The following is a 26,254-nucleotide window of genomic DNA, read 5'->3' as shown; positions in this document are numbered from 1 at the left end:
AAACAAAATCCTCATCATACTTAGTCTCTCCAGGCTAACACAGTCTATTCCAAGTTTATTCCTGAAAATGTCACTGCTGCTGGACAAAAACAAAGAACATCTCTAGGAGTCTTGTTTACAGATTCTTGACCCAAGGCTAGAGCTCATCCTATAGTTTTGTCTCATTATAGTCACATCTCATGGAAGTCAGTTCCTCCTCACTTCTCAAAAGATCAGATGGGCCATGGGGGCTGGAAGCCTAAAAGAATGAGTTACAGAGAAGTGAGGAGTGCTAGAAGGAAAAAAAATTGTTTATAAAACTAGATTCCACATAAAATTGAAAAAGAAAAGAAAAAAAATCAATAAGGCATTGAAACTTGAGTATTTTGACCCCAAAAATGCAATGCAGAAAACTACTGTTGAGAAGAATCACAGGGCTATCCAATTTGAGAAATGAAATAAACCCTAAAAGTCTCCAAGATACTTCTTAAAGTTGAGATGTACCCTCAGGGGGTAGATGTAGATAAGTTAAGGGATAGAAAAGCCACAATAAAAACATGTGAAAGGGCCATAGTATTTCATTGAATCTGAAATAAATCAATTGTAAAATGCACTGTTATTTTTGAACCACTGAAAGAAGACAAAAAATGCTGCAATGAGTCAATGTATTCTTTTCACTTAAAATATTAATATTTTCATCTTATTTTAGAGATCTTTTAGATTAGACATAAACTTTATCATATGCCACTCTTGAAGGAAATTTTTACTATGTAAGCTGATTATATATAGAAGGAAAACTTATGATCAAAAGAAATTGACTAAGACGTTTCTAAAGTTTCTTCAAATTCAGTGTCACTCTTCTGAATCACTTTTCAATACAGAGTCTTCGATGTTCACAGATATGAGCTTTGAGTCACCAGGATGCAGCCTTTTTTGGAAGAGCGCTCCACTATCACCTTTAGGACTCTCTTCCTTGCTGCCAACCCCTCCTGCAAGTTTCCATGCTGCCATTCTACCAAACTTAGTAAGAGGTATCACTGGCAGGTTTTTAGATAACGACCAGACTTACCTTCCTTCCTCAAGTATCCCTTACTTGGAGTGTTGACAGAAATTTTAAGGGTTTGCTGTTGTCCAGCCATGCCACCAGCAATTCTTTTATTAGACTGTGCAGATACATGTTTGAAAACTGTGTCAAGACCTAACATAACTTGGAAGTTCATGTAGGGCTCCTGGTCATGTGTTTCACAGGGCAGAAAAGATGTGCACATACATACACACACACAGCAACATCGAGTTCAATCTTATTCTTATACGATATGGGGTTCAAACTCATACACTAATACTGCATTCATTTCCTATTTCTGCATAACAATCTATTACAAAATTAGCAGCTTAAAACAACACTCTTTTATTATCGCACAATTCTTGGAGATCAGAAATTTATTATGGCGTTTGTCGGCTGGATTTACTGCTTAGGATCTCACAAGACCAAAATCATGGTGTTGACAGAACTTCATTCCCTTTGGGAGGTTCTGGGGAAGAATCAACCTCATTCAGGTTGTTGGAAGAGTTCAATTTGCTGTAGTTGTAGCATGGAGGTCCTGATCTCCTTGACATGTGGACCTGTGTATATTTAAGCCAGCAATATGCATTGAATCCTGCTCATACTTCAAATTTCTCTGATTTCCACCTTCTGTTGCACCTATCTAACTTCCTTGTTAATCCTCAACTGGGACAAAGCTCTGTATTTAAGAGTTTGTGATTACATTGTATCCACCTAGCTAATCCCAGAATAATCTCCCTATTTTAACATCAATTTATTAACTACCTTAGTTACATCTGCAAAGTCTCTTTGGCCATGTAATGTAATATATTCATGAATATGACAAGAGCGGGTGAAGGTCATGGGGGCCCAAATTCTGTCTACCACCTTTAGTTTGACTTTGTTATTTAAAATTAAATATGGTGGCAAGTTTTAATGATCTGATGTTATGCATGGCCTCATGCTGAAATGCTGCACTTTGATTACACTTGACCCACCAAGATAATTCAGGATAATCCCCCCATCTCAAGATTCTTAGTCACATCTGCAAAGTCCCTTTTGCCAAGTAACATTTACAGATTTCACATATTCAGATCTGGATATCTTTGAGGGCGTCATTACTCTACCTACCGTACATACACCTCTGTCTTTTCAAAGAACACTTTAGCTCTCCACTCTCCAGTCTGACCTGCATGCTGACAGGCTCATTAAACAGAAAGCCTTGTCTTTTAACTGCTCTGAGATTTCTAGTTTTATTTTCCTCTTCCCCTTCCAGCTGTACTAAATGAAAACTATAGTAAGAAGATTAAATTTTCTTTAAAAAAGATGGCTTTCCATTGAAGTAAATTTTTTCCCTTCAACTGCCTTACTCCCCAAATGCTGAAGTGGTTACAGAACTTGGGCTTTAAATAATAATTATTTCTACTATATTCCATTAAATGATTAAGTGAAAATATCCTTTTAGTCGGTTGTTACCTTCTAGAAATTACAGACATTTAACTTTTTAAAAAAATTCTTCAAGTAGCGGTGTTGAGAAAGTGCAATTTCCAAAGTGTCCATATTTATACTTAGGTGATACATCAGTAAAATCTGGCCAAATATATTTTATACTAAATAAAAATTTCTAATTCTTAAGATCTTCATGAATGTTCATTCCTACTTTCAGGTACATATGATAGTTCAGACTACCTATTTCCAATGAGGGCAGAAAAAGGTTCATTAAAGCTTGAATAAGAGATTCAAGAAAGTTTATTCAGGCTAGTTCACTAAATATTATTAAGTCAGGCTTCACAGGAGAGGTCCTAAAGTGAGATCTGAGGAGGGGGAGGGTCAAATAGATCAGAAAAGATCTTAATTTTTTTGTAAAGTCAGTATTGAAAGTTAGTATTCATAAACACAGAAGGCTGGAATAATAAATGCATCAACAATATTATATACTGAAAAAGAGAGGCACATGTCCTTTCTAATTTGTTATGATTCTGAAAAAAACCAGAAAACCATGTTCCATTCTTAATACCAGAGTAAGAAGGACTCAAGCAAGCTGGGGGGCATACCCATAGGAAAATCAAAAAAGTGGTGAAGAGTCTGGGACCATGAAATATGAAAATAGTCTAAAAATAGCAGTTGCTCATCTGGAAAAGGTAAGTACAGTGGATCTGTGCAGTCTTTCAGGACTGAACCACTGCCAAGTGGGTAAGGAACTAGATTTAACCCTTGGTGACTTTAGCTTGCCATTCTCTGGTCCTTCCACACTACTGCCCAGATGATTTTTCAAGAAAAATCTTAACATGTCACTCACTACCTGCTTACTCTCCTACGAGTAAGCAAGCATGTAGTCAGGCTCTAGGGCAATTAAGAGGGTCTGAGCAGCTGAGAAGGACCAAGTAGTTCCCAAATCCCCATCAGATGGCATTCTGGGGAGTTGGGTATCCTTAGGAGGAGCAAAGGGCCATCACCATCAATTACAATGACCCTCGTAACAACAGATCATAGCTATTAAAGATCCTGAAACACGCCATGTTTTCTCTCCCACTTTTCTGCTTCTGTTTACAACGTTTATTGTCCCTGGGAGGTTGTGGTGTCACTAACTTCCCATTACCTACAGGATCTAAGTGAAGTTCCACCATGTCTGAAAGCTCTCCCTGAGGATCACCTTCCAGTTTTCCCCAGATGAGTTGGGTGTCCCTTCCTCTATATTAAAATGTCACCTAGTACAAACCTTTTCTTTAGCAGAGAAACTCATTTCGTTACTTGTTAAATTAATTTTTATTGGGCTATAGTTGCTTTAGAATGTTGTGTTAATTTCTGCTGTACTGCTATAAGTGAATCAGTTATACATATGAAAAAAGTCAAAGTGTTAGTCATTCAGTTGTCTCTTTGTGATCCCATGGACTGTAGCCCGCCAGGCTCATCTGTCACTCACTCAGATGACACTCATCTGTCACCCATGAGCTCATGGGATTTCCCAGGCAAGAATATTGGAGTGGGTAGCCATTCCCTTCTCCAAGGGATCTTCCCAACCCAGGAACAGAAGCCAGGTCTCCAGCACTGCAGGCAGATTCTTTACCGTCTGAGCTACCAGGCAAGCCCCAGTTATATATATGTATAATTTTTGCAGAAAATATTGAACTGCTTTGCCATCATGATTTACTTGATAGCAGGACATATGAGCTTAATCTGGGACACATCTCTACATGAGGGGGCATTTATTTGTACAAACTGACGTGCATGGAAGGAAAGGGCCTTCCTGGGAGGAGGAGGTCTTGAGCCTCTGAGCCTGGTGGCAGAGATGGAAGAAAGGTGGGGAAATCAAAAGAACAACTTAGTGGCTGGCCCTCAGTTTGGGGACTCAGTCCTAAGCCTGATCCCATGGACTTGGTCCAAGTCCTATAGAAAAAGAAGGGCTGCAGATAAAAGCTTTAAGAACTAAAAGACTGGTAAAAAAAAAAATTATATATATATAATTTATAATATATATAAAATTTTATATATATATATATATATAGGGTACATACAGGACTGATTGAGGGCCAGACAGCAAACTGTAACACATGGTAGGGAAAGTGAACCTTCTTCCCACTCCTGCGCTGATTAGCCAGCCTTGTCTGGATCTGGAAAGGCCACCAGTGCATGTGAGACAGTGCTGGGGAGCTGTGGTATAGCAATGGTGAGGGGTCCAGTGAGGTCCATGGGAATCTGGAGTGGGCCAGGAAGTCCATGCCAACAGGTTCCACTCTGCCGTGTTTAGAAAAAGAGGACTTAGGGACACTTGAAGAAATGATGAGTGAGCAACGAAAATTTTAAAAAACCTTAGGGATTCCGAGAGCTACTTCAAGAGTGGCTTTTACAAAGGGCTTGGGTTCTTATGCTACAAGGGAGAAATGACCAAGCAGTCAAGTATAAATTATCACTGTTACTGTGACTTTACTTATAGTCATGGTCTGGAGGGCTGGTGAAATCTGGTTATGGTTATATTACATTCTTAACCTACTCCTACCCCCTTTATTGGCTTTGAGCTCCATGAGGGCAGAGACTGCTGATTTTAAAATAAATTCTCTGTAGCCCCATTACCTATTGGAGAATAGGTACTCACCATATGGCTGTTGAATGAAAAAATTAATGAAGGTATAACTATCTCCAAAGGACAAATAGGTCGAAGGCACAGAAATCTGATTCAACATAAAAGAGCTTTCTAACAATTAGAAGTCCCTATCAGTGGAAAAAGCCCATCATGACCCAGTGAGAATCTTTTCACTTAGAAGAGTCATCAAGAAAGTCCCAAAAGAGAAACACATGGAGAGAGATGGATCAGTCATTTCCAGCTCTCAAACTGCTTGGTATTAATTACATGGAGACCAAGAGGAGACTGGTCAAAACAAAAGAATCACCTACATAAGACAGTAGGCAGAAATAATGAGTCAGCAACAGAACTGGTTTTTAAAAAAGTCTTCAAGGACTGTCTATAAAAATCAGCAAGCTTTAAATCAGAGAATTAAATTAATTTAAATTAAATTAATTTATCAGAATTAAAATAGTGTCCTGAAACATTGTTGGATGAAGCCCTAGACATTATCTTCAAGAACTATCCGTCATAACTCTGAATGATGTCCAGAGGACTAAGGTATCTAATGAACATTATCTGTAGTGAAGATGTTAAGTGATGAAAGGTTAAAGAAAGGATTTACAGCACGTTGAGAGCGGGCTGTGATTTGTAGACTCATAGCCTGTTTCAATGTCTCCTCCATGGCCGTTGGCAAAGTAAATGATAGAGCCACTCGTCTTTATTGCTTTAACTTTCAATAAATGACCAAAGGATCCCACATCCACCAGAGGACAATTACAAGACGATGCAGGAAAGGTCTTCTGAGATAAATGGATATTCTACATAAAGGCCACAAATAGAATGATGGAGAATACTATCTCATAATGCCAAAGTTCAAAGGCACTTTTCAAATGTGTCTTTAAAGAAAATCTGACCCTTCTTTCTTTTTTTATTATCAGAAGTTTCCCAAGGGTAGTCTAGGCCTTGGGTCATTTCATTTTGACATAGAAGTACTCTCAGCAGTAAAAATAATGAAATACTTAACTCTTGCGGTGACCATGAGGGCATATTTAGTATTTTTTTTTAAAGAACAATATTAAAGTATTAGAATTTCAAAGGAAATCTTTCCCCTTCACATATGAGAGAGAGAACCTGTATGAAGTGGTAATTAGCCAAAGGAGTAAGTATGAGTAGAACATTTACATTTCTGCAAAATGTTACAGAAAAACCCAAACATTTTGGCCAACCCAATGTTTCATGCTACTTTGCATGAATTTTTTTAGGAAAATGAATATACCACTAGTAACTTTATGTCTAAATCTTTTTTAAGTATAGATTAGCTGACATTAAATATGGATGTGAACATACATTTTCCTGAAAACAAAAACCTCTTACAGAAGGTCTTGCTTCCCATTTTAAGGTATAATTTATAAACAGTAAAATTTATGCTTTTTAAGTGCATAGTACTGCAAGTTTTCGCAAACGCAGCTATACAACTGCCACCACAGCAAGACATAGAATGGTTCCTTCACAACCCCAAATTTCCCTGTACCCCCTTGTAGTAAACCCTTCTCTCCACTTCCATACCCTGGCAACTACTGATCTGTTTTCTGCTCCTATAATTCTGCTTTTTCAAGAATGCTCTATAGGCACTTCTCTGGCAGTACAGTAGTTAAGACACCATGCTTCCACCAATGGGGCATGAGTTTGATCCCTTGTGGATCAGGAAACTAAGATCCTGCATGCCTTGAGATGTGGCCAAAAATAGGAAAAAAAGAATATAAATGGAATTATAAATGGACTCTTTTATTAAATTTCATACATTTGATAAAAGTGAAGCAGCTGAAATGCCCATTTTAATGTACTGATTTCTATTTTCCGAATTAAAGGCAATAATAGATACATAAAATCAAATTATCCATAACAATTACATCTTGAAACAGGTATTACCCAGGGAGCCTTTTGAATATGTAGATGATCTTTAGGGATTCTCTTTCAGCATATCGAATCAAAATTGTTCACTTGGGTCCCGAAATTTTAGTTTTTATTCAATTCTCCAGGTTTGATTTTGATTGATCCAGCCAGATTTGGGCAACATTAATCCAGCAGACATTCACTCTATATAGACCATGTGTGGCAGTGGGATCAAAATTCAGAGGTTTTAAGTTCTTAGATGATCTTGTTCGGAGGTTTAACTACCATTTACTGGCTGCATGACCTTGAACAAGTCATGTAAACGCACTGAACCTTGGTTTTCTCCTCTGTCATGCATGAGGAATGATGCCTACTTCATTGAGTTGTTTGGCAGGATTCAACGTTTATAAAGTATTTAGAATAGTACCTGGCACACTCAGCACTGAATGAATGGAAATAGCTTATCTAGCTGATATTATCATCACTGGTATTGTCATCATTATCATTATCATGCTTTATTTGTCTTTCTCCATATTTTTGCATTTTGGTCAATTTCACTATTTTTTTTTTTCTTTTTAGCACTTCTAGAGCTGACCAAAATAAAAAGAATCAATATTTTTTGTAGCAGCTAAACTATTATTGAGGGTAATTCAAAGCTAACAGAAAACTCACTGATTGTCCCCAACCCTTACTTTTACCCTGCTAGAGTTTCAAAGATACCAATGGGGACAAAACATGAATTACTGGAAGCTCTTACTCTTTTCCCCAGGGGTTAATGGTCAAACACAAGCTAACAAAAGGGAGAAAGATAAACAAAGGATCTAAATAAAGCAAAAAAAAAAGTTATCTATGTAGTTAGGGAATATCTAAAATCGACTTTATTCATTAGCAATTTTAGATATATATATATACATGTATTTTTTAAGTGTAGTTTTTATTTAAACTCTGAAATACAGAAAAGTGGTGATATTTGGCTTCACCTGCTGATCTAAAGAAAGAGCAACTCCTGTCCTCAGAAATTATGCTGTGCTGTCAACACCAAGGATCGAAGATGAGGATTAAAGACAAAACTGAAACTCACAAGCCTACCTGTTCTCAGCATCAGCACTGCACTTTGGGGACATCAATTCAAAGGATTTGGTAAACTTCACCACCTGCCGCACAGAAAGGCAATAAATCCCAGTCAGTTAAAGCTTTCTCACAGTTTAAAATAATCCAATAAGCATTTTTCATCTCTATAATGACTATTACAATAATTGGAGATTAAAGACAGATTTTAAGTGGAGAAATCCTAAGGGAAAAGAGAAAATTCTATCCTACATTTTGTAACTTATTTCTTACATGGCACATATTGCTAAAGTCTAAATATATTTCTAAATGTGCATATATTAATATATTTACAATAAGGTGTAAAAACCCTGTGGTGGTCAGGCAAAGGGTCATCTTGTTTGAAATAATTTTTTTCCTGCCCTTTTAGCAACCCAGTTCACCATCCATGGAGAAGCTGGTAGAGATAAAATATCCTTCAAAAGGTTGCCCTCCATCAACTCCAGGCTCCTAAAGTTAACTTCCCTGGTTGTTCTCAGGTGAATTTTATTTTGCCACCTGCAAAAGGTAACTTCAAAAAAGACACCTTCTTCAAAGATTATCCCTAGTGTGGCTACTTCCTCCCTCCCCTGTCTAGTGAAACCGGCATGACTGGTACAAGAGCCTGATTAAGACCTATTACTGACAGGGAATTTATGAGCACAGAAAATGCAGAGGCAGTGTTTCTTATCATTAGCTACTACTGAGTCTCTCCTATAAACCAGGCCCTACATCAGAAAGTTCTTTGATTACTTAATTTCCCTATTACAAACTCATCATTAGCTATTATTAAATCCTTCCTATAAACTAGGCCCTACATCAGAAGATTCTTTGATTATTTAATTTCCCTGTTACAACTCTATAAAATGGGGATTTTTACCTTCAGTATATAGATGAGGAAACTAACCCATAATTTTTAAGAAACTTGTACTGCTTCACACAACTAAATGAGGCAACTGGGATTAAAGCAGGTCTGTATGCCTCTAGTGGAGAAGGCAATGGCAACCCACTCCAGTGTTCTTGCCTGGAGAATCCCAGGGATGGGGGAGCCTGGTGGGCTGCTGTCTCTGGGGTCGCACAGAGTCGGACACGACTCAAGTGACTTAGCAGCAGCAGCAGCAGTAGTATGCCTCTAGAGTGCCAGTTTATTTCAACAACACTAAAAATATGGAGTGGGAAAGGCACGATTTCTGGCCCTCTTTTGACAAGATAGACCACGTGACAGAAAAAGAGTCCCTGTACTGAAAGGAGTCATCTGAATGTCACTGGATGCTTTCAAGGTTGACATTTAGATTTGCCTTAGCCAGATGCAGTCATGCTTCAAAGGCCATTTAAATTAACCACTTATAAGGAATTGATGGGCACTTGAGAAAATGATTCGGGAACTGGGAATAGATTAAATATTAAAACAGCTTTATCAGTGAGGTAATGAACCCAAACTAAGAAAATGTAACATTAGGAAAAAGATGAAAGAAAAGCCCATCACAAAGAAAATTGTGTGTGACTAGCTAAATGCAGGGCAGTGACAATAGCTCAACTAAAAGGAAATACCCTTCACAACTATAGGACATATTTCATTTCATATTCTAATGTGAAATAAGCCTCTACAAAATCACTCATTGTGGCAAATTTGATTTTCCAAAGATGGCCACAGCAGTTTCTCCTATTCCACATTCTTCTCTACAATGTGACCCTGCCACCCTGCTACCAAGTGGTAGGGTCTATGTTTCCTCCCCTTGAATCTAGGCGGGCTTCAGACCACTACAACAAATAGAATATATACAAGAGATACTAAATGTGCCTTCTGAGGTTGTCATAAAAGGCACTGCAGCTTCTGTGTCATCGGAATGGAATACTTGTGCCTGGAGTCCTGAGACACCATGTAAGAAGCCCAACTACCCTGAAGACACTATGCGTAAAGGGAGGCAACCACACAGAGGAGTCACATGTAGATGCTCTGGTCAGCAGCTCCAGTTTTTAAGCCCTTTCAGCCCAGGTGCCAGACATATAAGCAAAGAAACCTTCAGATGATTCTAGTTCCCAGCCATTAAGTTACCCATGATCTCCAAATTTTTCTAAGTGTGGTTCCAGATATCCTAGAAAGAGGCAAACCATCCTGGCTATTCCCTCTCCAAATGCACAAGATCTGTAAGCGTAAACAATTTGGGGCTCATTTATTACACAGCAAAAACTACTAGGGAAGAGTAGAAGGTAATTACTGATAGTTCTAGAAAGAATGAAGCAGCAGGGCTAAAGTGGAAACAACACTCAGTTGTGGATATATCTTGTGGTGAAAGTAAAGTCCAATGCTGTAAAGAACAATATTGCATAGGAACCTGGAATGTTAGGTCCATGAATCAAGGTAAATTGTTCGTAGTCAAGCAGGAGATGGCAAGAGTGAACATTGACATCTTAGGAAACAGTGAACTTAAGTGGACGGGAATGGGCAAATTTAATTCAGATAACTATTAAATCTACTACTGTGGGCAAGAATCTCTTAGAAGAAACAGAGTAGCCCTCATAGTCAACAAAACAGTACAAAATGCAGAACTTGGGTATAATCTCAAAAATGACATTATGATCTCAGTTTGTTTCCAAGGCAAGCCATTCAACATCACAGTAATCCAAGTATATGCCCCAACCACTAATGCTGAAGAAGTTGAAGCTGATCAGTTTTATGAAGACCTACAACACTTTCTAGAACTAACACCAAAATGAAAGATGTCCTTATTATCATAGGGGATTGGGATGCAAAAGTAGGAAGCCAAGAGATATCTGGAGAAACAGGCAAATTTGGCCTTGGAGTACAAAATGAAAGTACAAAAATGAAGTGGGGCAAAGCCTAATAGAGATTTGCCAAGAGAGCACAGTGGTCGTAGGAAACAGCTTTTTCCAACAATACATGAGATGACTCGACACATGGACATCACCAAATGATCGATACCTAAATCAGATTAATTATATTCATTGCAGATGAAAATGGAGAAGCTCTATACAGTCAGCAAAAACAATACCAGGAGCTGACTGTGGTTCAGATCATCAGCTCCTTATTGCAAAATTCAGGCTTAAATTGAAGAAAGTAGGGAAAACCACTAGGCCATTCAGGTATAACCTAAATCAAATCCCTTATGATTATATAGTGTAGGTGATGAACAGATTCAAGGGATTAGATCTGGTAGGCAGAGTGTCTGAAGAACTATGAATGGAGGTTTGTGACACTGTACAGGAGGCAGTGACCAAAACAATCCCAAAGAAAAAGAAATATAAGAAGGCAAAGCGGTTGTCTGAGGAGACTTTACAAATAGCTGAGGAAAGAAGAGAAGTGAAAGGCAAGGGAGAAAGAAAAAGATACACCCAACTGAATGCAGAATTGCAGAGAGAGCAAGGAGAGATAAGAAAGCCTTCTTAAGTGAACAATGCAAAGAAATAGAGGAAAATAACAGAATAGGAAAGACTAGAAATCTCTTCAAGAAAGTTGGAAATACCAAGGATGGCACAAGGATTGTGCAAGGATGGGCACAATAAAGGACAGAAAGAGTAATGACTTAACAGAAGCAGAAGAGATTAGGTAGAAGTGGCAAGAATCACTGTTCACTTAAGAAGGTTTTCTTATCTCTCCTTGCTCTCTCTGCAATTCTGCATTCAGTTGGGTTTATCTTTCTCTTTCTCCCTTATCTTTCACTTATCTTCTTTCCTCAGCTATTTGTAAAGCGTCCTCAGACAATCACTATGCCTTCTCACATTTGTCTTTCTTTGGGATGGTTTTGTCTCCTGTACAATGTCACGAATCTCCACCCATAGTTCTTCAGGCACTCTGTCTATCATATCTAATCCCTTGACTCTATTTGTTACTTTCACTGTATAATCATAACAGATTTGATTTAGGTCATACCTGAATTTTACTTGGCTTAATTTTTACTACTGATTAGAATACTTTACAATTCTGAAAGGAGAGAGGTTAGTTTCTGAAAAACTGATACCAACTGGATTGTAAATGGTGAGGAGGGGTAAGTCCCCTTTGTGGGGTCTTTGAGGCTCACTCTAAACATGGCTACAGAAATTACACTCAGAAAGGCATGTGAAACTAAATGATTTATCATACAGGTCCTGGAAAGGAGGGCACAGAAAGTCACCCAAAGCTCGAAGTTTGGTCATTACAGGTTACAAAAGGAAGAGAGCAGATCAAGGACCCCTGGGTAAGGGCCTTTATTGAGGGTCATACGGAGGGTAACTTGTGGCACTCAGGAAGCTTGCCCCTTGTAATCTGAATGTGACTGGTCTACATGGAAAGGAGATAAGGCGTAAACACAGGGAAGTCATCATGAGGCTTGTGGTTTGAACACATATGTTGAGGATGGGTACCCCGTAATAACTGGGCAGTAACTGAACAGAAGTTCACAACAAGGAGGGTGAATGCTGTCACTCAGGAAGTCACTGGGGCATGAAAGAATAGCTTGACATTATGAAAATGATTTGTGTCCTGTAGCAATGCAAATGAATTTTATTCAAGTAGAAATGGGAATGGCTTCTGTGCAGAAGAAAAGATAAGCCCATAATTTAAAATTTTATTGTCCTGGAAGACAGTAAAAGTGTTAGTTATGTCTGACTCCTTGCAACCCTATGGACTATAGTCCACCAGGCTCCTCTATCCATGGGATTCTTCAGGCAAGAATACTGGAAAGTGGATAACCATTCCCTCCTCCAGGGGATCTTCCTGATCTAGGAATTGAACTCTGGTCTCCTGTATTACAGGCAGATTCTTTACCATCCGAGCTACCAGGGAAGCCCTGGAAGATACAGGTGGTAAAGAACCTGCCTGCCAATGCAGGAGAAGTAATAGATGTGGGTTTGATCCCTGAATCAGGAAGATCCCCCAGAGGATGGCGTGGCAACCCACCCCAGTATTCTTGCCTGGAGAATCCCATGGACAGAGAAGGAGCCTGGTGGGCTACAGTCCGCTGGGTCACAAACAGTCAGACACGACTGAAGCAACTTAGTAAGCAACCACACACAGCAATCTTGTGCCTACATTCTTTCAGTGACTATTTTAGAACTGACCACTATCTTGTTGACTTTTCTCATTAGTGAGTTAACTACATCTTTGATACATGCTTGTTTTAGCTTTTTGCAAGGATTAAGTTTTCAACTTTTAGAAAACTGTTATTTGATACAACAAATATGTACTGAGTGCATTTGTTGAGTAGTGAAATAGGCACCAGGGCTACACATGTGAAAGTAAAAGAAAAAAAAAAATTCCTGCATGCATGGAGCTTATTTTACAGGGGGAGCTAAATTTGCCCTGGATCATCAAAATTAGTGCTCCCTGGAATAAAAAGTGAACTTCTGCTTTCTATACCTTAAGAAACAAACCTGAAAAATGTCCAGAGATTAAAAAAGAATAAAGATCTTTTAAGAATTAAAAAAAAAAAACCTTCTGAGGGATAGAAGCTTACAAGAAATGTAACATGAAATCCTGAAATCTTAAAGCTATGTAACTTATAGCTTTAGAATCATAAAGAGAATGGATAAGATAAACAAGGACCTCAATGAAATGTCAGAACTCTTGAAATGTAAAAGAGGGCTTTTAAAAACTACCAAAAGGAAGAAATAATTTTTTTCTATGATGCTTGAACTTTTTATTCTAACATAAATCACATGCTCAAAAGAAAAACAGGGTCAATTATTTTATTTTATTTTGGGGTTTTATTTTCTAAATTCATGTTTAAAGAGTACAGGGAAAGTCAAGGATTATGCTTATTTCAACTTTAGCACTCTATATCATGGAAAGTACCAGTTGTGTTCCCCAATAAACCAGCCCATGGTGTCCTGGTCATTATCAGATATTGTATTCATTAACCATGGTGTTGACCTTGTGTGTAGAAAAGAGGTAAGCTTACCCAAAGAAAGGTCTGGTCTTTGTGCTTGTCTCCTGGGAGGTAACCTCTAAGTCCTTGGAATGTCCAGCCTTGATAAAAGTGTCTTTGTTTACCTGGGTGCCTGGGCCAGCCAGACAATAACAAGGTAACTTTACATAGTGGCTTTGAGCCACATCAACAATGTGATTTAGGGTGGAGGCTTTGGGTCACATGATATCAGATGACCTCCAGAGGGCATGGAGACAGAGGGCAGCCATGTGGGTGGCCAAATAAGTTTTAGTGACCAAGCCCCAGCTAAGACTCTGGATGTCAAGGCTTGAGTGACCTTCCCTGGCTGGGAATATTTCATGCATGCTATCTCACATCACTGCTGAGAGAATAATGTTCTCCATGACTCCATGGAGAGATGACAACTGGAAGCACCACTTTTGGACCTTTCTAGGCTCTGCCTATGCGTCTCTCCCTTGGTTGACTTCAATTTGTATTTTTTTCTCATAATAAACTATGACCATATGTGTAACAGCTTTCAGTGAATTCTGTGAGCCCTTCTAGCAAATTATGGCATTTGAGCACGGTCTTGAGAATTCCTGAGCTTGTAACTGGTATCAGAAGTGAAGGCAGTATTATAGATTATGTTCCCTAATTCCACATCTTTTATAATTTTTAGGTTCCTGTGTCTTTAGAAGAAAAATGAGGATAATACTAATTTTGATGCATTTTTCACTAAATATTGATTGTCCAATGTGTATCAAGTACTCGATAGCAAAGATAGAAAGATACAAAATAAGGTCTCTAAACTTAAAAGAACTAATTTCTTAAAAATATCTGGCTGTGCCATATGGCTTATGGGATCTTAGTTCCCCCATCAGGGATGGAACCACGACCCTCAGCAATGACAGCGTGCAGCTCTGACCACTGGACAGGCAGGGAATTCCCAAGAATTAACATTTTAAAGAGGGGAAAAAAATTAAACTTAAGAGTGAAAATTAGACTGTAAGATAGAGAAAGCAAATGTTTTCAGAACTCGCATTGGTGAATCAGGATCAGATACTCTGAAACCTAATTCTGAAAAACAGCAGAGGAAAATTTCTTGATGTGTTCCTTTTACTAAGCCAAAGGAATTATAAAATCTATTCATTTTTACCTTTTACTTTGGCTTTTGAGAAGCTCAGAAAAAATCCCTAGGTTCAAAGTTATACCATTTCTTGCAGCACAATTTGGTTTTGAGTTTGTTGATTTGGCTTCATTTTACTTACATCTACTTTCTCTTTCTTCCTTTTGATTTGAAAGTTTGACTTTCATTCTGGTATGTGTCTGGCATATAGTAAGCACTCAGAAAATAATTGTTCACTATGAATTTTTGTATTTTTGCTGAAGGTTGCCTTAAATGCTTTTGGCAATAAATTGAGTAAAAGTATAAGCAAAAAGGAAATGAAGTACTTACATACTTGAAAAATGTACGAAGTATATAAAAATACTTTTACACATGAAATAATACAAATTTGCTTATGTAAAATTAATTACAGTTGAACAAAGCTATTATGGGCCATTGTGCATTTGTGCATACTCAGTCCACCGACTCTTTGCCACCCCATGGACTGTAGCCCACCAGGATCCTCTGTCTGTGGAATTTTACAGGCAAGAATATTGGAGCTGGTTGCCAATTCCTATTCCAGGGGATCTTCTGACCCCAGGGATAGAACCTGAGTCTCTTGTGCATTGGTGGGCAGATTCTTTACCACTGAGCCAACTGGGAACCCCCAATAATTTGTGTAAAAGAGTATATTTTTCAGAGGCATAGATGGGAATCTGAAATAGTGGATAAGAGAAATATAACAATTAGTTGACAGCAAACAATGCAAGAATAAAAGAGAAGCAGGCTTGAGTTCCATCAAGAGAGTAATAAAATATAAGCAGAGCAATGAAGCTTGGAAGACAAACCCACTGTTGACTGTCAGCCACATATGATCAAGGATGTGGCAAACACCATCCTTGGCTCCATAAGGGGCATAAAGTTAGTCAGGTTCCAAACCATCAGACCATGAAGGGCTTCAGAAACATTCTGGAGTAAATCTTGTCACAGAAATCTTAGTCTAAATCACATATTCAAGAACACAAGATTGCCAGTGGAATTCCCTCACAGATTTTCTGAATTTAGGGCGATCTGAGATTAAGTTTATAATCTCAAAGTTACCAGAATATTGAGCCCTTAAGGCAACATACACAATGGGCCTTAGCCTTGAGGACAGCAAGATAAATGGCAAAGAAGTTTTATAGTTCTGTATATATACAGTTTTATATAGCTGTAAACTCACCTGCTTGCCTCCCATTCCTCCAGAGCCATAGTAGGCAAAAAATCACTGTAAGCCAAATCTGGCCCCTATCTGTTTTTAAAAATAGAGTTTTATTTTAACGGAGCCCACTCATTAATTTAAATATTACCTATGGCTGCTTTTTGCTATGACAGTAGGGTTGAGTAGAGACCCCATGGGCCACAAAGTCAACAATATTTACCAGCTGGCTCTTTACAGAAAAAAAAAATTGCTAACTTCTGGTCCAGAGTGATCTCTGAAACAAGTCAGCTAGTTATTTTCTGCCAAGCTGTTAACAGCTAATGATAGACTAATGTATCTGTTTTCCCATATAACTTATCTATATCTCAAAAAGAAGATCCCTGGAGTCAAAATCTTTTCACCTGAAACAACACTGTAATGATAGAAATTTTAGGCACCAGGATGAGTGTTGGAGAGTATAACTGAGGACACGCATATGTCCCAGTTGTCACAGGACCATCCCACTCTAATTGAACTTGTTGTCATGGGATAATTATTAAAAGTAGCCCCTTTCACTTTCAAAAATATCTTTGTTTGAAAAGCAAAACTCTAGGCAGCCATGGCTCAAACAACTTATATCTTTAAAAGGAATTTGTTAAAAATATAATGTGCCCAAGTTGAAAATTATTTACAGTCAGACACCTGGGTTAAAAAACTGAAACAGCAAAAAACAGCTAAAAATTTTTGATGCAATCTAAAGGGATATGTAGTGTCACCAAGGAGGTTATGAACAATAAAAAATAGATGAAAACACAAACAAATGAGAATAAAGTACATGCATTATTCTTGACTTGGACAATTCGAATGGTTCTTAGCTTCTAAATTTTAAAAATTTGTTCTCTAATTCCAATTCTGATTTTTATTATAGATGCACTAAATGAATGCAGATTAAATAAATATATAAATGCACACATACACTAAGTAAAAAGGGAATCTTACAGGAGAAACATCAGAAGTGGTTTATAAGTCAATGAAATTGAACAAACAGTTCCAAGTTCCTTTGGCTGTTGATCAGCCCTAGGCATTACACCCGCCTGGGGAAGGCAGTACACATGCCATAGGGAAGTAAACAAAATATCCCCAAGCATCTCTGACTGTTCTTTGGAAAAGCTCCATGGACAGGAGTCTTTTTGATTTGCATATTTATCAAGGACTAGTTGGCCTGGTTTCTCTGTTTTCTTTTTTTTTTAATTTCAAAACAACTTAAAAAAATGCCATGCTCAAATAGATATTCTTGCCACCAAAAAGAAAACACAACTGATCTAATAAGTTATCACCATTTTGGGGGTTATACTTTTCTTAAATCAAATCTCATACCCTCCAGAGATGCTCAGAGGGCTCAAACATACCTTGTGCTCATCAGGACCCAGAGACCCCATAGAGACTGAGACAGAACTATGTTTGGGTGTCTCCTAAGGAGGTACAGGTCAGCAGTGGACTGCTGTAGGGGCAAGGGCTCTGGGTGCAGTAGACCTAGATATGGCATAAGCTCTTGGAGGAGGTCGCCATTAACCCACCATAGAGCCACCAGAACTTAAATAGGACTGGGGAAACAGACTCTGGGAGGGCACAAACAGAACCTTGTGTGCACCAGGACCCAGGAGAAAGGAGTAGTGACCCCACAAGAGACTGACCCAGACTTGCCTGTGAGCGTCTAGGAGTCGCTGGCGGAGGTGTGGGTCGGCAGTGGCCTGCTGCAGGGTTGGGGGCACTGAGTGTAGCAGTGCGTGCATGGGACCTTTTGAAGGAGATCACCATTATCTTCATTATGTGCACCATAGTTTGGCATCAGGTCAAATAACAGGGAGGGAACACAGCCCCGCCCTTCAACAGAAAATTGGATTAAAGATTTACTGACCATGGCCCAGCCCATCAGAACAAGACCCAGTTTCCCCTTCAGTCAGTCTCTCCCTTCAGGAAGCTTCCATAAGCCTCTTATCCTTATCCCTCAGAGGGCAGACAGACTGAAAACAACAATCACAGAAAACTAACCAATCTGATCACATGGACCACAGCTTTGTCTAACTCAATGAAACTATGAGCCATGCACTGTAGGGCCATCCAAGACGGACAGGTCATGGTGTAGAGTTGTGACAAAACATGGTCCACCGGAGAAGGGAATGGCAAACTACTTCAGTATCCTTGCCTTGATAACCCCATGAACAATTCAGTTCAGTTCAATTCAGTCACTCAGTCATGTCCAACTCTTTGCAACCCCATGAACTGCAGCATGCCAGGCCTCCCTGTCCATCACCAACTCCCGAAGTTTAGTCAAACTCATGTCCATTAAGTCGGTGATGCCATTCAACTGTCTCATCCTCTGTTGTCCCCTTCTCCTCCTGCCTTCAATCTTTCCAGCATCAGGGTCTTTTCAAATGAGTCAGTTCTTCGCATCAGGTGGCCAAAGTATTGGAGTTTCAGCTTCAACATCAGCCCTTCCAATGAATATTCAGGAAATCAGTCCAAGGGACTTTGCAGTCCAAGGGACTCTCAAGAGTCATCTCCAACACCACAGTTCAAAGGCATCAATTTTTCAGCATTCAGCTTTCTTTATAGTCCAACTCTCACATCCATACGTGACTACTGGAAAAATCATAGCCTTGACTAGAGTGACTTTGTTAGCAAAGTAATGTCTCTGCTTTTTAATATGATGTGTAGGTTGGTCATAACTTTTCTTCCAAGGAGCAAGCATCTTTTAATTACATGGCTGCAGTCACCATCTGCAGTGATTTTGGAGCCCCCCAAAATAAAGTCTGTCACTGTTTCCCCATCTATTTGCCATGAAGCAATGAGACCGGATGCCATGATCTTAGTTTTCTGAATGTTGAGCTTTAAGCCAACGTTTTCACTCTCCTCTTTCACTTGCATCAAGAAGCTCTTTAGTTCTTCTTCACTTTCTGCCATTAAGGTGGTGTCATCTGCATATCTGAGGTTATTGATATTTCTTCTGGCAATCTTGATTTCAGCTTGTGCTTCATCCAGTCCAGCATTTCTCATGATGTACTCTGCATATAAGTTAAATAAGCAGGGTGACAATATACAGCCTTGATGTACTCCTTTTCCTATTTGGAACCAGTCTGTTGTTCCATGTCCAATTCTAACTGTTGCTTCCTGACCTGCATACAGATTATTCAAGAGGCAGGTCAGGTGGTCTGGTATTCCCATCTCTTTCAGAATTTTCCACAATTTGTGGTGATCCACACAGTCAAAGGCTATGGCATAGTCAATGAAGCAGAAATAGATGTTTTTCTGAAACTCTCTTGCTTTTTTGATGATCCAGTGGATGTTCGCAATTTGATCTCTGGTTCCTCTGCCTTTTCCAAATCTAGCTTGAACATCTGGATGTTCACGGTTCACATATTGCTGAAGCATGGCTTGGAGAATTTTGAGCATTACTTTACTAGTGTGTGAGATGAGTGCAACTGTGAAGTAGTTTGAGCATTCTTTGGCATTGCCTTTCTTAGGGATTGGAATGAAAACTGACCTTTTCCAGTCCTGTGACCACTGCTGAGTTTTCCAAATTAGCTGACATATTGAGTGTAGCACTTTCACAGCATCATCTTTTAGGATTTGAAATAGCTCAATTGGAATTCCATCACCTCCACTAGCTTTGTTCATAGTTATGCTTCCTAAGGCCCACTTGACTTCACATTCCAGGATGTCTGGCTCTAGGTGAGTGATCACACCATCATGATTATTTGGGTCGTGAAGATCTTTTTTGTAAAGTTCTTCTGTGTATTCTTCTGTGTATGACAAAATGTGGTCCACTGGTGAAGGGAACAGCAAACCACTTCTGTATTCTTGCCTTGAAAACCCCATGAACAGTATGAAAAGGTGAAAAGATAGGACACTGAAAGATGAACTCCCCAGGTCAGTAGGTGCCCAATATGCTACTGGAGATCAGTGGAGAAATAACTTCAGGAAGAATGAAAAGACAGAGCCAAAGCAAAAACAACACCCAGTTGTGGATGTGACTGGTGATGGAAGCAAGGTCCCATGCTGTAAAGAGCAATATTGCATAGGAACCTAGAATGTTAGGTCCATGAATCAAGGCAAATTGGAAGTGGTCAAACAGGAGATGGCAAGAGTGAATGTCAGAATTTTAGGAATCAGTGAACTAAAATGGACTGGAATGGGTGAAATTAACTCAGATGACCATTATATCTACTACTGTGGGCAAGAATCCCTTAGAAGAAATGGAGTAGCCGTCAGAGTCAACCAAAGAGTCTGAAATGCAGTACTTGGATGCAATCTCAAAAACGACAGAATAATCTCTATTCTTTCCAAGGCAAACCATTCAATATTATGGTAATCCAAGTCTATGCCCCGATCAGTAATGCTGAAGAAGCTGAACGGTTCTATGAAGACCTACAAGACCTTCTAGAACTAACACCCAAAAAAGATGTCCTTTTCATTATAGGGGACTGGAATGCAAAAGTAGGAAGTCAAGAAATACCTGGAGTAGCAGGCAAATTTGGCCTTGGAGTACAGAATGAAGCAGGGCAAAGGCTAATAGAGTTTTGCCAAGAAAACACACTGGTCATAGCAAACACCCTCTTCCAACAACACAAGAGAAGACTCTACACATGGACATCACCAGATGGTCAACATTGAAATCAGATTGATTATATTCTTTGCAGCAAAAGGTGGAGAAGCTCTATACAGTCAGCAAAAACAAGACAGGGAGCTGACTGTGGCTCAGATCATGAACTCCTTATTGCCAAATTCAGGCTTAAATTGAAGAAAGTAGGGAAAACCACTAGACCATTCAGGTATGACCTAAATCAAATTCCTTACTACTATACAGTGGAAGTGACAAATAGATTCAAGGGATTAGATCTGATTAGATTAGACAGAGTATCTGAAGAACTATGGATGGAGGTTCAGGATACTGTACAGGAGGCAGGGATCAAGACTATGCCCAAGAAAAAGAAATGCAAAAAGGCAAAATGGTTGTCTGAGGTGGCCTTACAAACAGTTATGAAGAGAAGTGAAAGGCAACAGAGAAAAGGAAAGATATATCCATTTGAATTCAGAGTTCCACAGAATAGCAAGGAGAGATAAGAAAGCCAACCTCAGTGATCAATGCAAAGAAATAGAGGAAAATAATAGAATGCAAAAGACTAGAGATCTCTTCAAGAAAATTAGAGATAGCAAGGGAACATTTCATGTAAAGATGGGTTAAATAAAGGACAGAAATGGTATGGACCTAACAGAAGCAGAAGATATTAAGAAGAGGTGGCAAGAATACACAAAAGAACTATACAAAAAAGATCTTCATGACCCAGATAATCATGACGTTGTATCACTCACCTAGAGCCAGACATCCTGGAATGTGAAGTCAAGTGGGCCTTACCTTAGGAAGCATCACTATGAACAAAGCTAGTGGAGGTGATGGAATTCCAGTTAAGCTATTTCAAATCCTAAAAGATGATGCTGTGAAAGTGCTGCACTCAATATGTCAGCAAATTTGGAAAATGCAGCAGTGGCCACAGGACTGGAAAAGGTCAGTTTTCATTCCAATCCCTAAGAAAGGCAATGCCAAAGAATGCTCAAACTACTGCACAATTGCACTCATCTCACACACTAGCAAAGTAATGCTCAAAATTCTCCAAGCCATGCTTCAACAGTATGTGAACTGTAAACTTCCAGATGTTCAAGCTAGATTTGGAAAAGGCAGAGGAACCAGAGATCAAATTGCGAACATCCACTGGATCATCAAAAAGGCAAGAGAGTTTCAGAAAAATATCTATTTCTATTTCATTGACTACACCAAAGCCTTTGACTGTGTGGATCACCACAATCTGTGGAAAATTCTGAAAGAGATGGGAATACCAGACCACCTGACCTGCCTCTTGAGAAATCTGTATGCAGGTCAAGAAGCAACAGTTAGAACTGGACATGGAACAACAGACTGGTTCCAAATAGGAAAAGGAGTACGTCAAGGCTGTATATTGTCACCCTGCTTATTTAGCTTATATGCAGAGTACATCATGAGATACACTGGGCTGGATGAAGCACAAGCTGGAATCAAGATTGCTGGGAGAAATATCAATAACCTCAGATATGCAGATGACTCCACCCTTATGGCAGAAAATGAAGAAGAACTAAAGCCTCTTGATGAAAGTGAGAGAGGAGAGGGAAAACGTTGACTTGAAGCTCAACATTCAGAAAACTAAGATCATGGCATCCGGTCCCATCACGTCATGGCAAACAGATGGGGAAACAGTGACAGACTATTTTTGGGGGCTCCAAAATCACTGCAGATAGTGACTGTAGCCATGAAATTTAAAAAATGCTTGCTTCTTGGAAGAAAAGTTATGACCAACATAGACAGCTTATTAAAAAGCAGAGACATTACTTTGTCAACAAAGGTCCGTCTAGTCAAAGCTTTGGTTTTTCCAGTAGTCATGTATGGATGTGAGAGTTGGAGTGTAAAGAAAGCTGAGCTCTGAAGAATTGATGCTCCAATTGTGGCGTTGGAGATGATTCCTGAGAGTCCCTTGGACAGCAAGGAGATCTAACCAGTCCATCCTAAAGGAAATCAGTCCTGAATATTCACTGGAAGGACTGATGCTGAAGCTGAAACTCCAGCACTTTGGCCACCTGATGCAAAGAACTGACTCATTTGAATAGAGCTTGATGCCGGGAAAGATTGAAGGCAGGAGGAGAAGGGGACGACAGAGGCTGAGATGGTTGGATGGCATCACCAACTCCATGAACATGAGTTTCAGTAAACTTCGGGAGTTTGTGATGGACAGGGAGGTCTTTCGTGCTGCAGTCCACGGGGTCGCAAAGAGTCGGACACGACTGAACGACTGAACTGAACTGAACTGAGTTTTCTTAATTCTTGTTTTTCCACTAGAGGACTAATATATAGGGTAAAAGAATGAATTAGATGATTGTTCACTGCCATCTTTCTTGATAAATCTCTCATTATGATGATGAAGTAATTTAGTCATTTATTCAGCCAATCAACACTTACCAAATACTTATGTTACCAGGCACTGTGATAGGGTCTGGAAATACCAACGGGCAGAAATCATGTCCTCCCCTTGTACTCACAACATAGTACAGAGGGGGAGACTGGTCACAAAGATATAATCGCACCACAATACATGGTCAAAATTCTACAAGTGCACAGAAGAGGGTGCTGGAGTAGTTTCCACGTGAAATGTGTCCTAAAGAGGGAGCAGATATACTCTAGGCTGAAAAGTGGAGGAACTTTTCCAGGTTGAGGGACTAAATCATTCACAGTTTTGCCAGAAAACGGAGAGGACACTCAAAATGTTTTAACTGAAACTAATTCAATAAAGGGAATAGGTAAAGAAACCAATAAGGAATGGTGAGTTTCTCTGGGACTAGACAATTAGAGAGTCGTTAGCATCCCTAGCTCTGAGGGGACACAGGAGGGAGTGAAGGAGGGAGGGGATAAGGTTATTGGTGACCTGGAGGAGCTGGGGCCATGGTGTGATGGGCCTTGGAAGAATCCAACCACCTCTACAACTGGCAGAGAAAGGACAAGGAGAGTAACTACTTCAAACCTCTCTCTCTTTCAGCTCTTAAATCTTCTATTGATTCCTCCTGTTTATCAAACTCAACTGAAAGTCAGAGGACAAAAAAGCCCAAGTGGTTCAGTACATACAGATGAATCTTCAAAGGCACTGAGCTAAAGGAAGAAAAACCAACAAGAGATGAGGGAAGTGGGATTTGCAAAGAACAGTCAGTACAGAAGTGACAATGTTGAACTTTACCTGAGCCCTGCTCCCCCAAAATGGCATAATGATAAAGAGATACTTCCACTGCTTTGTCTTCAAGATTTGGCTGACTTTGAAGAACCACCCTACCCTAGAACATTTCAAAATAAGACCTGTCTCTATCCTTCCTCATGACTCCTCTACACTGCACAAATGATGCATTTAACCCTTTGTCTATATGCATCTGAAAGACCCCAGGCTCCCTTTCTTTTGAGATGTTCCTCATAAATGAATGCTCTTCCTATTGCAACACCCCAGATGAAATAATCTCAATTGTCTGGTACATTATATCTCTCACAGGAACAACACATGCAAAAATACAGAGGCAATACAAGCATAAGCTGACCAGGGGGAGGAGGGATGAGGATAGAGTGAAGCTGAGGACCAGAAAGGAAAGCCAAAAGTTATGTTGGGAGCAGAGGTTTTAGACCTTGAATGTTGGGCAGTTTGAACTTTATTGCGTAGGCAACAGACAATTATCAAATGTTTTGAGGCATGAGAGAGGCAGATGTATGTTTTAGAAATATAACTAGAAGTCATATTAAGATCTGATAAAAAGGAAAAGTGTTCTGTCTGCAAGTGAAGAAGCAAGTGACAGGAAAATTTCCAGGAGAGACTATCAAAGTCAGAGTAAAGACAACGGTAGAATGTCTGGGAAGGAGAGGCTAGAAATGATGTTTCAATGTAGAAGCAACAGAACTTTGAGGCAATTGAATGTAAACGATAAGAAACACTTAGAGATTACTCTGGGGTTTCTATTTTCAGTTACTTATTACATAATGATTCTATTAACTGAAATAGTAAATCTGAGAAGTGTCACATATTTGGGGCAGCTTGTGGCAGAGATGGGCAGTGGGGACTAAACTTCAGGAGCTGGCTTATATACACACATATATATACACATACACACATATATACATATGTATGCTTAATATGTATAAATGATTAATAATGTGAGTTAATAGATTGACATATAATTGCTAATAAAATGAGTCAATATACACAAAGGCATAATATGATTAATAATGATTAATGATGTGAGTATATACATATGTATATACATACATATATACAGAACGGTGATTGTTGGGGTAATAACCAGAATTCTTTTAGATGCCTTTCATTTTGCATTCTAGAAAAAAGAACTTGGAACAAAAATCAAATGGCTTTAAGTTGGTTTCCTTACAGGGAGAAGGAAAGTTAAAGGAAGCAAGACGGGGAAATGGAAAAGAAAGTGAAACAGAAAGGAAAGCCTGAAGCAATTTTTACCATCCACTTTGAGGCTGTTTCAGAACTATCAGATGACCGTTACTACCTTCATCTCTTCCTCTCAAGTGCTGGATTCAGGAAGATCACCTAGTTCAATGGCTTAATTGTATGTGTATTCACATAAGAAACAAGAAGTTAAGGAACACATTAGAAAACAAGTGGAGCTTGTGCTTCATGGTTTAGAAAATAAGCCAGCCTCATACTGATAAGCTCAGCTATAAAGTACTTCATGGTGTTCTGAACACGAAATAGCTGCCAGCCCTCAGGATAATCCATGAAACGAGAATACACGTAAACACCAGTGCTGAGACAGCGCCTCAGGACAGAAGATTAAAATGTCTACATTCTTGCTTTCCTCGACTAAGCACACCAAGAAATAGAGATAATAGTAAGTATATGGGCTTGAAAAGAAAAGAATCAAGGGAAGTGATAGGAATTGCTTAGACAGGTTCATGGAATGGAATAACATTAAGCAGGGAATATTCAGTTCATGGGACTAAGTAGTTCCTAATGTTGACAGCAGCTAGCTATGGAACAATCTTCTTATTTTTTCAGTCTAGTGGAAAATGCCATTGACAAAGTCACTTCAGATTGATTGACTAAAACACTAAAGAGAAGCAAAGAAGGGTAAAATATTAACTTTGGCAGGAGTGATGGGCTAATAAGGCATTCCTCATTTCTATTTTTGCCATCCACTGAGTAAACCGGTCAGTTTACACCTGACTTCCCAGTTTAAAGAGGAAAAATGTAGTCTTAACACTGAGTTAAGAGCTTGACAAATCAGTTTCTACAAACTAGATTTAAATGTTTTTTCTCCCTCTTCCCCTCAATAACCAGTCTTTAAAAGTATTCAAATCACACACTCAAAAAAAAAAAAAAATCAGAAGGTTGTGTTTCCAGGAATGATTCTAATAAAATAGAGAAGAGCAAAAGTTATATTCAGAGGATAGAAACTG

The 26,254-nt window shown here is 39.1% G+C and overlaps 1 protein-coding gene across 4 annotated transcripts in view; it reads right to left on the bottom strand.

The window, feature by feature from the left end:
- The window catches only part of PDE11A (phosphodiesterase 11A), a 403,729-nt gene that overhangs the window by 216,628 nt on the left and 160,847 nt on the right, over positions 1-26,254 (bottom strand). For 3 of the 4 annotated variants that reach the window (XM_081579583.1, XM_081579584.1, XM_081579587.1), the window contains one exon: positions 8,067-8,131. In XM_081579583.1, coding sequence (XP_081435709.1) covers positions 8,067-8,131 — 65 coding nt within the window. Of the gene's footprint in view, positions 1-4,536; positions 4,757-8,066; positions 8,132-26,254 lie in introns of all 4 variants that reach the window. The other variant, XM_081579585.1, reaches the window with a different exon arrangement.

The sequence above is a fragment of the Giraffa tippelskirchi genome, chromosome 3 (genome assembly GCF_054371585.1).
Source record: "Giraffa tippelskirchi isolate mGirTip1 chromosome 3, T2T-mGirTip1v1.2.pri, whole genome shotgun sequence".
Lineage (NCBI taxonomy): Eukaryota > Metazoa > Chordata > Mammalia > Artiodactyla > Giraffidae > Giraffa > Giraffa tippelskirchi.
The sequence above is the reverse complement of the archived record's forward strand: the minus strand, read 5'-3'. Positions and strand labels throughout refer to the sequence as shown.